Source organism: Notechis scutatus, chromosome 1 (assembly GCF_049901735.1).
Source record: "Notechis scutatus isolate UNSWTSFEM ecotype Mainland chromosome 1, rNotScu1.2, whole genome shotgun sequence".
NCBI classification, from domain to species: Eukaryota; Metazoa; Chordata; class Lepidosauria; order Squamata; family Elapidae; genus Notechis; species Notechis scutatus.
The window spans coordinates 195,672,024-195,689,293 of record NC_142009.1 but is presented as its reverse complement, the minus strand read 5'-3'; the positions used below and the strand labels follow the sequence as shown (position 1 = coordinate 195,689,293).

Here is a 17,270-nt window from a genome sequence, read left to right as displayed (position 1 = left end):
TGGTTCACCATACATATATTTCTTTTTATCACCTACTTTGATCGCAATACTTCGGTTTGATTCTGGATTGTGTTGTTATTATCCCAGGGAAAAAAAAACACAAGAGGAAGAGAGTAATTTTCTACTGTTTGGAAGCATTCTACTCATCAATCATGTGTGAATGAAAGAGAAAAGAAGAGGAGGTAAAATATGAAATATGGCTTGTTTAATAGGCCAATCCACAGTTATTACCAAAATACAGCTATTACCAAGGCAAGACATATTTCATAAGCCATTGGGGAGGGCTTTTTTTGTCCAAATAAAGAATACACTGTGTTGGATTTGATGCTTTGCAGCTGTATTTCTAAAGGGTATCAAATTTTCTAAGGCTCTTTCTCGGTTTTCTGAGGCTACTTCGTCCCTGTCCAGATAACACTTTCACTGGGATTGTTTCACTGGGAGTTTTGAAAGCTAGAAAGGGTTATGTGACTCAAAGGTGAAGTTGCCCCCCCCCCCCTTCATTCCAAGCAGTGAATTCAAAAGAAACTTTACATAAACCTAATATTTTATTTCTGTTTGTGATGGCAATTAAGTTGCTCTTAAGGGGTTTTCCCCCCTTTCAATGACAGTTACCTTCATATACCCAGTCTGCTAATCCATTTAAAATTTTGTTTTCGGCTCCATTCTCAGTGATTTCAACAGGTTTGGCATTTGGTGTTGTTTTCACATAAACATTGTTACGGTAAACATAAGCCTGCCATAAACAAACATTACAGTATTTACCATCAGAAAATGATTTTATAACCTTTACTTTAGATCAAACAAATTACATTTACTTTCATTTCCTCTATTTCTACACACATCAACTCTAAACGGATATTTTTTTTTAATACTGTAAGATTCTTCTCACCTATCCAAATACAGGAAATTGAATTTCTTTTACCCTTGTTATTTTAAGAATAAAGAAAAAATCAGAATGGTTTACAAGAAAGACCTAGAATGTTGCATTTTGTCTAATTAATCCCAAGAAATCTTAACATTGTTTTATCCAATTTTCTCCACATTAAAATATTGGTTCTCTTTTCATTAACTTCTTGCATTTGCCCCTTAAAGTATCATTGCAGCTTGATGTTTATATATAAGATTCTATACTTCTAAGATCAAGTCCCTTCTTCCCTCTCCTTCTATTACCAATTCAACCAGTTGCTAGTGGGGTTTTTTTCCTGTCAATTTGTCATGCCATTGAGTTAAACCACATCATAAAAATTTAGCATGCAACTATCTTACCATTTTTTTTAAACCTAGAAAGTTTGTGAATTAAAGCCCAGAGTCAAATTCACTCTGATTAACCTGGGAAATCAGGTTTATGTTTTCACAAATTGCTGATTTTAAAAAATGTGCATGTGATGACTTTTAGAATAAGGAGGCAAGAGAGAATTAAGCTCCCCCACTCCCTAATTGCCTCACTTTGAACTGGGCCTCTACGCATTTACTGTAAAATATATATGACACCAGTTCTTTGTATATTTAACGTTTAATCTGATTAAATGAACTGGAGTCCTTATGTAAATATTCTGTAACATTCCTTTCTCCTCTTACATTTTCTCCTCTAAATCTTCCAGAAATTTCTGTTGCAGTTTGGATTATAGAAATGGTGCACAGGAATATATGAATTGGTATTACAAGAAAGCCTTAGTTATAAGAAAGCAAAACCCTATGTATTTTACTCACCAGTTTGTGTCCGGCAGGTGACCATGATATGTACTGGATAGTTGTAGGAAGTGGATTCTCAGTTATTATGGTTCTATGAAGAAACATAAATAAAATTATCAACATAATGTAAGCCATTGAAACATCACAAAAAGACAATGTAGTTACTGACCTGTTATTTAGATCATAGATATGGTATGATGCTGTGTATGAGTGCCTCCACACCTGCAAAAATCATATTTGCATATAAAGAAAAACACTTAAAAAACAAGAGTGTAGTTCAAAGTTAATATTTTTTTAAAAAGTCCTGTTTGCATGAATTTTACCCATATTACATTTAATGATCATAAGTTCATGATAAACAAAATTCAACTTTAACTCAGACCTCTTGATACCTTCTAGAAATAAAGACTTCAAATAATAAATATCAGTCCTAGTGTATGGCTACAATATAGCATGCAATATTTAGCTATACTGCTAAACTATAATTTATTATGACATAAAATAACCCTTCAAGATTAAGGATTGTTTTTTCCCTTATCACAAACACATTGAGGGTATTTCTACGCTACTCTGGTCCTTTTTACCAGTTCTCCACAAAGCAATGTGTAGCTAAATCATAACGATATTTTTTGTCAATCTTGGAATTCTGATAACATGCAGACTGACCAACAGAATCAGTGATATGAAATGAGTGGCACTCTTACCACAGACTTCAGAAAAGGAAAAAAAATCTCCTTATTTCAGGTTTACAAAAAGGCAAATAAATAGTTACCACTCCCACACACATGATCTTATTTTTCAATACCTCTTTGTGACACCATTTCAAGAATATTATGGGCAATTACTGTGACGAGAATCTGACTACAAAGGGTTGTTCCTTCGTTGCATTTAAAACATGAATGGAAATATTAGGTGAAGGTGAGATGATAACAAGTCAGCATTTTGCAACATTCTTTCCAATAGACAATGGTTGTGGTGGATGGATTGGATCAGGTACCTCACTGGAATATATCCTTGGGAGTTGTGGACTCCAACCAGCCATAGGCTAAGATGGAAGTCATTTGTCCTTGCAGACTAAGAGTTGAGGCAAATTTAAGGGTACTCCCTGTACCTTCATATTCAACTGCTTTGAAATTCACCAAATTTGGTACTCAGCGCATTTTGATATGAAAATTTTGTCCTGGTATTCATCGTTTGGTTGCTACTCAATGCACAAGCTAGGCTTGTTGATGTTGGATACTTTGTGACTTTCTATATTTTTCCTTAGGGGAAAAATTTGTTTGATACTCATTTTTGGTTCTCATTGCACCTCCTGGAATGAATTAATGATGAGTCCCAAAGTACCACTGTATCTGTGTTTTGGTTTTTCAAAAGATGCAACCACTACAGTTGTATAATGTTCTGGATTCAAAGAGAAAAATGCGATTTGGAGTATGCATGATATACACCTTCTATCTACCACTGCAGCTTTACCTGCAGTGAAAAGGCAGACATGATTTAAGGAGTGATGTATGTAGCTACACATATTCTAATCCATTGTTTTATTTTGAATCCAGATCACAGTACAACCCTAATATCTATGGCTTCATGGAGTCATAGTGGGGGAAATATATTCTCAGGAGTTACTCACAAGCACATGGTGTTGAAATGCTGAGGGAGAAGTGGGAATTACGGTTGACTTAAATTCAGAAATCAGCAAAGCAAAAATTTCAACCAAAGAGGAAATACATTCCTCAGCACTGCAGTAGTCCAAAAGAAAAAACCAGCCCTGTTCCCTTTTCAAATAAAGCAATATATTGGTCAAGTTCATAGTGTCTTCTGAACTGTTGCAAAGCTGTCATCTAAAGGTGCCCTGAGAATTTGCTTTTGTTTTCAATTAAGAACAAATTAATACCATCTAACTCCTAAACTATGGTGGTGCTTGAAGCCAAGATTAACTTCAAAACTCCCTGCAAGGAATCAAACCAGAACTACATTAAGAGTTATTAGGCCTTCTTAATTATTTGCTTCATCTCTAATTCCCAAGTCAGCTTTAGGAGCCCTCAAAATCCTTGCCCATTTTAATGTAAAATTATGAAAACCACAATTCACAATTGGCTTGTTGGCTTGTTTTCCCAACCTATAGGTAAGGCTAAATACAGTTTATACAGTTGGGAATATAAACCTCTAATTATTTCTAAAAATATTCCCCAGAGGAAAGCAAAGTGTGGGGTATCTTACACAAATAGGATGCCTTCAGAAAAGACTTTATATCATTTATATCATTCTATAGGGACAGCTGGTGTGACAATCCTTTATTTATGCTTATAATTTCAGCATTCTTTGTACTGTACTTATATCTTTAATATTTCTCCAGGATTTTTTCTCTTCAGTACTGTCTCACTCTCATGCCTGCAGTCCTAAAGTTTTGTAAAATAACAAGGTACAGGTAATCCTCAACATAAGACCACAACTGAGCCCAAAATATCAATTTCTCAGCACAACTATTGTTAGCTGAATTTTGCCCATTTTACGATCTTTCTTACCACAGTTGTTGAGTGAATCATTGCAGGTTTTTTTTCAGTATCACTGTAACTCTGAATGATCACTAAACAAATGGCTCTAAGTTGAGGACCATCTGTATGGAATAAGTAATTTGTCATTGTTTACAAAAACCATTGTGTTAGTGGTCAAGAAGTTAGGAATGAATGAGAAATTAAATAGAAGATAACTACTAAAGTAAAATCATTGAAAAGAGATTGGTGCAGTGTGGAGAACTAGCTAGATTTTAATAACCACAAAGGGCCATTCAAGTCCTCGCCTATCTAAATGTCAAAGTGAATCCATATTCACGTTGTAAAGTAGGATCTCCAAACTTGGAAACTTTAAGACTTATGGACTTTAACTCCCAGAATTCCTCAGCAGCCTGGCTGAGTTATTCTGGGAGTTGAAATCCATAAGTCTAAAAGTTGCCAAGTTTGGAGACCCTTGTTGTAAAGGATTAAAACAATTTTTTATCAATACAAATATACTAAACGGCATATAAAAGCATAATATCGTTGCTACCTTCTCATAACTGTATCGCAGAAGAGCAAATTTTTTGTCGGGTGACAATATTGCAACAGAATTATTCCAATTTTCCTGTAGATAAAACAAAACAAATTAGTAATAAAACATTGTTTAAGGAAGAAAATGTTCAGTTCAGAGCACTTTTGAACTGATGAAGTAGTTTTTTTAAAAAAAAAACACGTACTAATGTGTTATTTGATAAGATTATAGTCTCTTTTCCATCATCAATGTTGTACAGAAAAACATTGTTCTGATTTGTGTAGACATACTCATGACCTAAAAAGGGAAGAAAAACAGGAAAACATTCAGTGCCAATAAACAAAACCTTATCTCTCCCCTCCACACAAAGTCAATAAAAAATCCTGCATTATTTATTAAGTTCATTGTCACAACAGTCTATTTATCATGTATGAATTCAAATGAGTCAGGGAACTCTTTATTTTTAAATTGTCTATTATGTGGTTGGAGAATATTCTGCTCAAATGAGTTCTGACACTCCATGTTTATGAAGTGGAATTTATAAAAAATGAAGTGGGGAAGATGGGGCAAAAATGATTTAATTAGTTGGCTAGGACACATCCCAGTTACAGTAAAGGAAATATTTAGAGATGCTGGCTTAGTCTATAACCATTGTAGATTGATTTACATCCTGCCACTTCCAACAAGTTTTAGGAAGTTCGCATAAAGTTAAATATCTAAAACAGTGCATTTTAACAATAAGTTAAAACCCCAGGAACTGAGCTTATAATAATCACAACCAAAATGTTAAAAGTCACACTGCCCTGTACCCAGTCCCAGTTGCAAAAAGCTTGGTGGAACTGCCAGATTTTCATTGCTTTACAGAATGTTAAGCAGATGGATGCTACACAGATCTCAAGGGGGACAGTGCTCAAAAGAGTCATGAAAAAAAAAATTCCTGGGTTCTTCCTGCTTTCCCAATCACCCAGAAGGAACAGACCCATAACATCCCTTCCAGAGTTCATCAGTTCTATTTGGAAGAGAGGTTCATATAGGCAGCCAAGCAATCCAAGGCTTCACCAATCAATATAGTACTCTGAATTTACTTGTGAACATATTGGTAAGCCATGTACTGACTACAGTACAGGGGTTCCATTGCTGAAGCAACTCTCAAATGCCAGAAAGGACTATAATTTCTGGATAATCTTCAAACGCTGTCCAGTATATATAAAAAAGTATATATCTATCACTGTTCTAGGGCTTCTCACTGAAAAAAGGGCTACAATCAAATTTGGATAAAAGCTCATCACGAGGCTGTCGGGACAATGAGAAGCAAAACAGCATTCAATTTTTTCAAATATTTCTTAGATGAATTTTGTATGCTGTTAGCCATATTAGTGATTGGTTAGCTGATCACTGACATAAAGCTTTGAGAAAGAATGTACACTTTTGATTGTGTAAACAAATCTTGTGAGACTGTGATGAATAATGCTCCCAAAGATTGTGTGATTTGGGCACAACTCTCATTCATTGTCCAACATATATTTGTAAAAAAAAAAAAAAAAAGAAACCGCTCTAAGGCATTTCAAAAGCTTACGCTCATTACCTGACATCCACCGCACATTGTATGATTTGTACTGAAAATCATTATTCAGATAATCCTCCAAAGAAAATTTTCTGCGGATATCGGAATCTGTTAATAAAACAAAAGGAAAAAAAAGTAAGGTTCACCTTGAAGGATCCTATCACCCTATTGTAATGGAATAGGACAACTCACAACAGCCAACTCACTATGGCCAACTCACCATGGCCAGTTCGCCAACTCACCACAGCCAACTCGCTACGAGAAAACTCTCCATGGGACAATTTAACAATTCAATTTAGTTATTTATTAAAATATAAAAATAATTGAAATAATTGAAAATTATTTTAATTTTTGTCATTCACATTTCATTCTGTCCATCCATTTGCATCCTTTAATGATTCTATTCCATAATTTATTTGATTATTATTGTAATTCTTGTCCCATAACAATTCTGAATTATCTTTCTTCTGTTTGATGTTTCTGAAACAATAAAGTAATAAAAAATAAAAAAATTAAAAATATTTTTGCTAAGTAATTTCTATATGCTGCTTTATCAATCTGAAGGTGGCTTTTCACTCAATTTCCCAAGAGAGGCTTTGCTAAAAATTAGCAGCTTCATCAATTGTATGGATCTAATAACAGCTTTTATTGTACCATGTTATTTATCCATACATAAAATAAAAATTACAGTATTATATTCTGCCTTTCTTCTATAATTTTATCTCTCAGCTTATAGTATTTTTTTTAAAAAAGCTGTAAAATCCAATTCTATTAAAAGGACAAGAAAGAATACAACAAAATAAACAGGTATTGCAGAAAAAAAAGTGTGAGGAAGCCAGCTGTAGACATGAGCTCTGAGAAACAAAGTTGCCTATAAATTCAAAGCATCATGTATAGGCAATGAAGTCCATGGCTTATTGGCATAATTAATTGTAACTCTATATTTTCTCTAAAGAGGCTCTAAAAGTAGTCCTTAACTGAGGACCACAATTGGGGCTAGAATTTCAGTCATTAAGTGATGCTAAGTTGTTAAGCAAATTGGACCTGGTTTTATGATTATTTTACCATGGTCATTAAGTCATTAACCATGGTCATTAAATGAATCTGGCTTCTCCAATTGACTTTGCTTGTCAGAATCCAGCTGGAAGGTCACAAGTCATGATCACATGACTGCACAATGCTGCATTGTAAATGGGATACCCAAATTGCAATCACATGACAGCAGAAGTGATACAATATGTAATAACTTCAAGGATGGGTCATAAGTCATTTTTTTAGGGCACTGTAATTTTGAACCATCATTAAACAGTCATAAGTCAAGGACTACCTATAATCAGAGATCATTCAGATCACAGATTCATTCAGAAACACCAGGAGTCATCAATCATTAAAAAAAACAGGCATAATAAAAGACAAAAGTTCAACTTTAGTATAAAAGTAATAAAAGTCTAATAAAATCTCATCAGCTGTGAAAAGTTTATAGCTTTTCAGATAAGAGATTTAAGTAGACTTTTACTGAGACACGGTATATATGGTAAACAAGATAAGTTCCCTTTTTTTCTATATGCCAAGTTTCTGTCACAGTTTCATATATAAGACACAAAAAGAAGGTTCCACTCTGTAAGAAGCTGTTTCAATGATTCCTTTACAGATCCACACATTCTCGTGAACAATAAATTCTAAAATTCACAAGGATAATAAATTCTAAAACACACAGGAACTGTGAATGTTCATTGACTACAAATTCATTCAGGATTTGACGTTTAATAAGTGTAATGTTATACAAATTCTAATAAATAGCTACTGAACTGATTTAAGTTAAATATACAGTAATGAATAACCAATTTCATCTGATATAACAAAAATGAGATCAAATTTATGTTACAAGTGGATTCATTTTTTATGGATTCATTTTTAGCATCATATTTTATTCAATTGTATCCCACCTTTATTATTTTTACAACTAATTAAAGTCTGTAAAAATATTGAATACCTTCCTCCTATTTTCCCCACAACATTAAACTCTGAGGTGAGTTGGGCTGAGAGAAATGTCTCTCTCTAGGTCACCCATCTGGTTTTCATGCTCAGGTGGGATTAGAATTGACAGTCTCCTGGTTTCTAGCCCAGTGACTTAACCATTAGACCAAACTGGCTCTCCACACCCTATATGCTCAGAGCAAAATTTCTGAATAACTGAGCCTGAATTTCGGCCTCTTTCCAGTTTTAGTATAGAGCAGGAGTGTCAAACTCGTTTTCATTGAGGGGTGCATCAGGGTTATGCTTAACCTTGAGGAGCCAGGATGGGCGTGGCCAGGGTGGGCATGGCTAGCTCAATGTCACGGTGGCCCGAATGCTCTGCCAGCGAAAATGGGCTCCCCAACTTTGTTTTTGCCTGTGATGGCCTCCTGCAACCCTCTGTCAGAGCAAACAGAGCTTGGGAAGGCCTTGGGCACCCCTCCCAAGCTCTGTTTTTGCTGGCAGAGTCACCGCGGGCCAGTCCTTCAATGTTTCCAGGGTGACCTCACAGGCTGGATCTAAGCACCCTACAGGCCCGATCTGGCCCCCAGGCTCTGGTACAGAGCATCTTAATGTATAAATATTCTAAATGTAATGCAATTATCCGAATGCCAGTTTGAGATTGTTTTTAAAGCTAGAACCCAGGACACCGAGAGTTATAGTTCTGCCTTAGACACAAAGCCAGTTGGGTGACTTTGGCTACTCACTTTCTCTCAGACCTAGGAAGAAGCAGATAATGGCAAACAGCTACAAAAAAAAAAAAAAAAACCCTGCCAAGAAAACTGCAGAGACTAGTTGAGGCAGTTGCTAGGAACCAAACATTGATTCCAATGTGGGACTCCTGGAGAAGGAAATGGAAGACTGAAATGAAGGTGACAAATGTAGCAAAGAAAAAATAGCCAGTAAATAGATAGATTCTTTGAATCTCTCTAGATAAAAGAGGATGTGAGATTGCCTACAAGCGCTCCAAGCTTCTGACCAGGAGACGGTAAAACAGTGGTCTCCAGTGGACTTAAGAGTTTCTGGGAATTGAGGGAATAACTATCTAGCTCAGATTATGATCAGTGCCTTTAAAAACATGCTAAATTCTTTTCTAATCATCTTATTTTTCTAATCACTTTTGGAAATTTGGTATAAACTATTTTTCAGCTATTGGAGATCTTTGAATAGAGAAATCTGAAAATACTGAGTGACTCTGCCTTCAATCCTTAAAGAAAAAAAATACTTAACTACAAGCTTTAGAAATGATTTTTCTGTAAAAAAAACCCAACCCAGTAAAAAACTAATTAAAATTTGGATTTTAGAAAGTTATAAATGGATTAAATTGCAATAAAATTTGGGAATTAATCATAATTTCTTCCTTGGGGAAAGTGGATTTGAATTTTTTCTATGACATAATAGAGATAAGCAATTTTTAAAATTGGATTCTAGAGGGAACTAAAGATTTTAATTAAAAGCAGAACCAAGTTTTAAGGCCCTTCTGAAAGGCCAGAAGGATGGAGGTATATCTCACCTCTGGCAAAGGTGTCCCAAAAGGATGGCAGCCACAGCAGAAAAGGCTGTTCTCATAGATCTCTCCAGTTGAAATTCTTTATCATATTTTTATATTTATAATTTATATTTACTTTATTTACCTTCTATCTTCTATGTCCTTTTTCCTTTGCTTTTTATTCTTTCTTATTTATTTATTTATTTAGTTGGTTAGTTAGTTAGTTAGTCAAGCAATTATAAGATAATAGGTATAAGTATAAACATAGTTATGAATACATGAAATGGATACATATAAGAAAAATAAAAGAAACAATAGGACAGGGATGGTAGACACGTTGGTGCGCTTATGCATGCCCCCTACAGACCTCTTAGGAAAGGGGTGAGGTCAATAGTAGACAGTCTAAGGTTAAAGTTTTGGGGGTTTGGGGAAGAAACCACAGAGTCAGGTAGAGTATTCCAGACATTGACCACTCTGTTGCTGAAGTCATATTTCCTGCAACCAAGTTTGGTGTGGTTTACCTTGAGTTTGTATCTATTGTGTGCCCTTGTATTGTTATGGTTAAAGCTGAAGTATTCATTGACAGGTAGGGCATTGCAATGTATAATTTTATATACTATACTTAGATTGGACCGAAGGCGGCGTAGTTCTAGGTTTTCTAGGTCTAGAATTTCGAGTCTGGTGGCATAAGGTATTCTGCAACGAGTAGAGGAGTGGAGAACTCTTCTTGTGAAATATTTCTGGACTTTCTCAACTGTGCTAATATCAGATATGTAATGCGGGTTCCAGACTGATGAGCTGTATTCAAGTATTGGTCTAGCAAATGTTTTGTATGCTCTAGTTAGTAGTGTGATATTACCAGAGAAAAAGCTACGTAGGATTAGGTTAACAACTCTTAATACCGTTTTGGCTAAAATTTAAATTTACATTGATTTTACTATTGCAATTATAATCTTTAATAAAAAAAATTAAAACAACCCAAGGAGACAAAAAGAGTTTGTTTAAATCTAAACTATTAATATCAGCACAGCTGCTTAGATTTTATATGCCTTTTATTGAAAAAAGCTTTTCAGAAAAATGATTAATTAAATTGTGGTGCTGTGCCTTCAATGTCCAGAATAATTTTGTATTGAAAAAGGAGATCCAATGAGAATTTAATTTTAATTGGAATCTATTCTTGAACTGCAATCTTATACAAAGAATTGTATCACATGAGATATTTGGGGTTTAGAGCTCATATTTTAATACATAATTTATAATATTGGTAAAATGATCATTTTCTTTCAATGATTAATATAATTAACCAATAAATTTAGTTTAAATTTTGCACCTGGCATTATGGTTATAAAAATAATTTGATTCAACTATAATGTTTAACAGGTATACATGAAGTTTGACCAGAAAATGGACATGAAATATCTGATAATACTGAAAGTTTCTTATTACGTTCAGAATGTCTTAATTTTATGTGTCAGATTTGTTGCTCATCCACCTGCATTTCTCTATTTATATCTGGTTTTCTTATTTCTACAACCTATTTCTTATATTATTTGAAAATATATTACAAAGAAAACTATATCAATAATTTTAAAGGTGTAGCATTACATCCAATGATTTATTGGAACAGCTGCCCTTTGTCAGATTTACACAGAAACTAAAAAAGGCTGCTTTAACAAGTAGCAGACAGATGCTGTGTTCAAGCTATAACAAACACACTGAATTATTTGAATTATTTTTAAAAATATTTTATTTTCAAAGTTTTTACAACCCTGATTTATATAACACCAGATACATTTTTTGGCTCTGTTTTAGGTAAAGAGGCTCTGGAAGAAGGCTTTAGAAGGCAGAGTTTCAATTTTTTTTTTTTTTTTTACAATACTAAAATAGGAAGTGATGATTAAACTTACCATCCCTTGTTAGCAAAACTACTGGAACAACTATGGCTGTAATGATAACTCCAAGAGCAAGAAGCCCTAATAAGCATTTCAGTACCGTCTGGAAAGAAACAAATCAAGAAGTTAAATGCATGTTAGAAACTGGGAAAGATCTTCTTGATGAAGCTAAGGGCTTATTTACTACAACATCCGGTTTCCAACAATGATTCTTCGGATTCATATGGAATGCTACTACAGTGGTGATCCAGAAAAGCATACCTACTATGTTGGCATGGATAGCAACCATTGGTAACTTTTATCTTCCTTAAGTTTTAGTAATTCCCTTCAAAAGCTATCCACATTTACTGTGAATTCTGTAATTTAATTGTGTGCTTGTAGGAGGAACATTGTCCTTTAAACTACCCCAAATCTCCATTTATTTTTACTGGAAAGCCCAGGATTGTAATGTTATGAAAGTTAGCAAAATCTCCCATATTATCAAAACGAAGTAAATGTGTAAGACATAGGGAGGCCTGGGAAAAAATTATATAATTTTTCTCCCGAGGACTTTCTCATCACAAAATAAAAAAATTTTCAAATATTTTTCTTTACATTTTTATGCAATGATTATAATGTGAAGGTCTTTTGAAGATGCACTATTTCTGTGTTTAACTAACTTAACATGTGAAAGAATAGAAGAACCTGTATCAAGACAAGACAGCTTTTAGAAGTCTACTGTAAAATTAAAAATAAAGGATTGGAAAAACTAGAAACTGTTAGTAAGTATACCACCTCATCTTCAGAAAAAGGAAGGTGGTTAGAAAATATTTCATGTGACAAAATGAGGTTTTTTGGTCTGTGCCTCTCTCCTTCTCATTTTCTAAAAATTAATACTTTTGATATATGTCCAGAATGCACACTTTTTTTTCCTGCAACATTGGTGGTTTCCTGTATTTTCATTACTCTGAACTTGCTTCCTTTTCCTACAAAGGCATAAAAGAGATATAGTACTAGATTTCTTAGAATATACCACTTTGTAATACCAGTTGTAACATGTTAAAAACTTTTTAAAGTATATTCAAAATATAAATTTACATTTATTGAGTGAATAAACCATAATTTTCAATTTTATACTGTACATCAAACATACTTTTATGAACAAACCAAACTATCTGTCATGCATTTCATAGGTAACCAAATGATTGTACATTCATAAAGGGTGCTCAAACTAAATTCAATTTCCCTCCAAAATTCCCTCCAAATTAAACTCCACCCCCCACCCCCCCAAAACCCCAGTAGTTTTCCTAATAAGTTTCAAAAATTCTAGGAATTTCATTTCTCTAATTCACAGCCATGACATTATAAAGTAGTAACCCTCATCTGCACAAACAAATAGAACAGGTTTCTTGTCTCTCAGTTGAGCGGTTTATTTTAATTTTATGTTAACATTATTTGAATTCACAGTACTTTTAGGTTTTATGCATTTTAAAAGCATCCATGAACAAAAACTTCCTTCAATCATCCTACCAATCATTTTTGATAAAATTAGCCTTGAAGCTACAATATTCAGAGGATTGGGGAGGGGCTTGTTTTTCATGGAGAATAAAGCTAAATACAACTAGATTATCAACAGGCCTTGGCAGATTTTAAAGAACACCCCCACCAATAATCAGGATTGTTCTCCAGTTATATTTATTGTTATTATTATTACTTTCTTTGAATCAGGTTCTTCTTCAGTGTACATGCACAAGTCTTTATTGTTTTTTGGGCAAGATTTTCAGCAGTGGTTTGTCACTACCTCCTTCAAAGGACTAAGATTGGTCAATGGTCATTCAGCTAACTTCACACCCAAGGGAGGTTTAGAACTCCTATAGTTCCTTAGAATTCCTTCTTTAACTACTGCCCCAAATTGATGGTATTTAATTTATCACCGATTTTAGCTATTTGATTTGTTTCTCCTTTGATTACTCATTTAATACAAACAACCTGCCATGTAACACTCTTTTTATTTTTGTAAATCTTATTTGAGTTTTCACAAAAAGAAAAACACAATTAAAACATCTTTTTTGAAAGCAGCATAATCCAGGGTTACATTTCTTCGTGCAGACACAATTTCAAGTTCATGCTCATTTTTATATTCTATTCCGTATCTTATTACAATTTTACATTTTCTACATAGCTTCTTCCCTCTTTTAATTTTCTCAATTTTATTGTATTTATTTCATCTCAATTCAAATCATTATATTTATATTTTTTTTGTCTGTCCTGTTTCAATTGTCTATTATCTTTTCTCATTAAACAAAATTTCTCCTGTAGTTACTGATTGGAGTATGATGCCTTTATATCTTTCCCCTAAAGTTATAACACTCAATATAATACATAGCTTCCATTCGGATTCTGTTTGGTACATTCTTAAACTACACACAATATTCTTAAGGAAAAAAAGAAAAAGAAAACATTATAAATGTATATAATTAAAACAACATTCCATTCCAATTCTATTCTATCATTAATATTAATATTCATTAAAGTCTTAAGATTTTTCACGTTACTTTTCAATTAAGTATCATACTTCTATGGGAACAATTATAAACTTTCCATAATCAATTCCCCCCCCCTTCACTTATATTTTATAAAACATTGACTAATTAAAGTGTTCCCATTCCTTCCTAATTCAATTTTCTCATTTATTTTATTTCATTTACTTTATTCACAAACATTTTACTAAGTTACACTAACCATTCTATCCCTCATTCTAATCATATGTTGTTTCCAATTTTCTAAAGTTATTTCTATTTCAAATATAACAACACAACCTCATGTACCTTTACAGAATCCCCTTTCAGTTAAATTTTCACCCATTATCTCTAAATAGGTCCTGTTTCTCTATATCTTGCTCCGGATCGTTTGTAACTTCTTTTCCTTTCCTTCTTCCCTCTCTTCTTCTCTCTCCCCTTTTTACCCCTTGTCTCTCTACCTCTACTTCCCTCTTCTATATTCCCCTTTTCTGTTGCTTTCCAGTATTATACTTATTTTTCGAATTATTTTTCTTTTCTTTGGTTGTTTTTTTAAGTCTTAAATTCTCCATCCTCTTTCCCCTCTTTTCTTTTTCTTCCCCACATAGAGTTACTTGTTCATTAAAGATGGCTTCTTCTTTGTCCCAGTCTTCTTGCTTTGAAGTCTTTTCTTGTTGTTGCTCATAGTTCCAAATCTCCATTTCTAAGAATTGAAAAACGAAGCCCTTGCCTTCTTGTGCATCTTCTTTATACTTTTTAAGTTCCATTTTCAATTCGTCCAAAAGTAATGCCATTGTAGAAATTTTTAAACAACCACCCGATTGATTTTAGTCATTCAAATATAATAGCCAAAAATCCAAAAATCACCAAGTAATCAAAATACACACAAACTGTTTCCTTTTACTCTTTCTCTTTTTTTCCACTTTCTCTTCCTGGGGTTACTATTTAGTTGCAAAGTTTCAGTTAAAATGTATCTTTTAGAAGTCTTATTGAAATTTTACTTTAGATTCTTTTAAACTCCAGGCAGTCTCCTCCCTCTTCCAGATCCTGCCCTTATTCTTTTTCTCTCCCTACCTGCTTATAGAAGAAAAAGGTTTTAATGTCCAGAAATCCTTATTGTCCCTTTGGCATTTAGTTATATTTTCAGCTTAATTGCCTATTGATGCCAAAGCACATTTTTCCAATTTCTTATTCTTAATTGTCAATATAAGGAAGGAGAGAGAAGGAAAAAAAAGTCAAACCTTTCCCTTTTCACTTTCTTTCGCTGCTTCCGACTCTTCTTTGGGAGCGATGTTATTTCTTGTAAAATTTAAATTCCAGGGTACCTTAGTTATTGCTTTTTCAACTTAGCCCGGTCAGCCAAAACTTTCACTTCTTATCTTCCTCCTGCACGTTCTTTTCCGTTTGAGTACTTCTTTGAGGTGGCCATTTCTGACCACCGCTGCAACCGCCTTCGGGAAAGGGAGTTTGACCAGCTGAGGAGGAGAGATGCGGCTCTCCTCGACCCTGCTGGCAGTCTCCCCCTTCTTCACCACCTCTATGGGGTGGTTTAGCCCCAAAACCAGCCGGCTCGGGGCGCTCCAGCGGCAAGCCCAGGCAGAAACCACGCACGATCGCAGATTCCTGTCTGTCGGCCAATCCCTTCAAACCAGAAGTCCCATGTAACACTCTTATCAAGTAAGATAGTAAGTAAATAGTAAGATTATAATATGAAATTTATTTCTCTAAGGGGTGGTAGAATCTCAAGAGTTATACATTTATTCTAGCAACTTGTCCACGAGGATTATATTGGATTTTACATATAATCCTTTTGCCTGGTAACTCCCATTCGATACTGCAGATCCTTGTCTGGACCTGTGTTTATATCATAAGGTTTAGCTGCCAATTTCTCTACTATGAGAACGTCTATGCTGTAATCATACACATTTATACTGTAGGCACGCAAATCAACCCTCTTTTTTGTACTAGGTTCTGTCTCTTGTTTCAAAAAGAAATATACTTCTGAATGCTGTGAACAAACAACAAAGGGCAGGAGTATTTCTGTGGCCCTTGTCTCCTGCCAAAGGGGATTGGAATATGTGGCTCACCCAAGGACGAGCACAAAATTGAACTCCGAACTCTGTTTAGTCCGAAAGCAAGAGAAAAGCACTCCTGCATTTTTAATGTTTGTCAAAATCGATCTGAGCCTCAAGAGTTTCGCCCCAGATTAAGAAACTCTGCTACTGATTGACGTTTTGTTGCCCTTTTAAAGATACAGCTGGGAGGCTCTTTTGAAGGGACGAGGCTATCCACTTATGCGTTGTTCAGCAGTGCCGAGGTGCAATGTTCCATCCACATGCTCACAGCAAAACCGCCCTCTTTGGAAACGATACCGCCACGTGTGCAGCAGCGCGGGGCCGGCTAAGGAGGCTAAACGTTTGAGTCGTGGGGCGCCTTAAATCACCGGCAACAACACAGAAAACGGCGAAGCCAAAAAGCCTCGGGCTGAGAGCCGAGCGCCACCGAGTCGCCTTCCCTTGCCTTCGCGCAAGGAAACACCTACAGGAGTTTCGCCTCAGTTTTCCGCGCGTGAACAGCCGCTGCTGAGCTAGACGCGAGGGGCGAAACCCGCTTACTGACCTTCATTGCGGGAAGCTCCTGCCGGTCCTTTGGCTTCCAGGGAAATCAGTGTGTAAAAGGGAGAAAACAACAACGGCGGGCGACTTTTCTTCAGGCTCCCTCCCTCTCTCCGTCCCTCCCTCCCTGCCCTGCCGTCCCGGATACGCTGGGCCGCCAGCAGCGCCAAGTTAAACATTAGAGAAGTTCGGAGACGGAGGGCAAAAATCTTCTCTTGGCTGCCACTCTCTGTCAGGATGGGGCCCCGCTGTGGCGTACCGCGGGCGCAGAAAAGCAACCTGGGAGGGAGGAAGAGAAGGGAGGAGTCAGGTTGGGCGAGAGGGTCAGGAAAAGGTGGAGGGGGAACCGAAGGCGGAGAAGACAATATGGGGGTGAGGTGCCAAGGCGTGGGGAAAGGCAACCCCAAAAGAACGAAAGCAAAACGCCCGCCCCTGCCACAAAGGCAGAAAGTTCCCCGCGGATTGGAGAGCGCGCGG

The 17,270-nt window shown here is 35.5% G+C and overlaps 1 protein-coding gene across 1 annotated transcript in view; it reads right to left on the bottom strand.

The window, feature by feature from the left end:
- Positions 1-16,905, bottom strand: part of DPP4 (dipeptidyl peptidase 4) — a 76,885-nt gene extending 59,980 nt beyond the window's left edge. Inside the window, exons 1-8 of the mRNA XM_026674536.2 lie at positions 16,798-16,905; positions 11,696-11,783; positions 6,305-6,391; positions 4,925-5,016; positions 4,738-4,812; positions 1,862-1,914; positions 1,711-1,783; positions 613-733 (exon numbers count right to left, since the gene is read on the bottom strand). Coding sequence (XP_026530321.1) covers positions 613-733; positions 1,711-1,783; positions 1,862-1,914; positions 4,738-4,812; positions 4,925-5,016; positions 6,305-6,391; positions 11,696-11,783; positions 16,798-16,803 — 595 coding nt within the window. The 5' untranslated portion in view covers positions 16,804-16,905. The remainder of the gene's footprint in view (positions 1-612; positions 734-1,710; positions 1,784-1,861; positions 1,915-4,737; positions 4,813-4,924; positions 5,017-6,304; positions 6,392-11,695; positions 11,784-16,797) is intronic.
- Between the last annotated feature and the right edge of the window lie 365 nt (positions 16,906-17,270).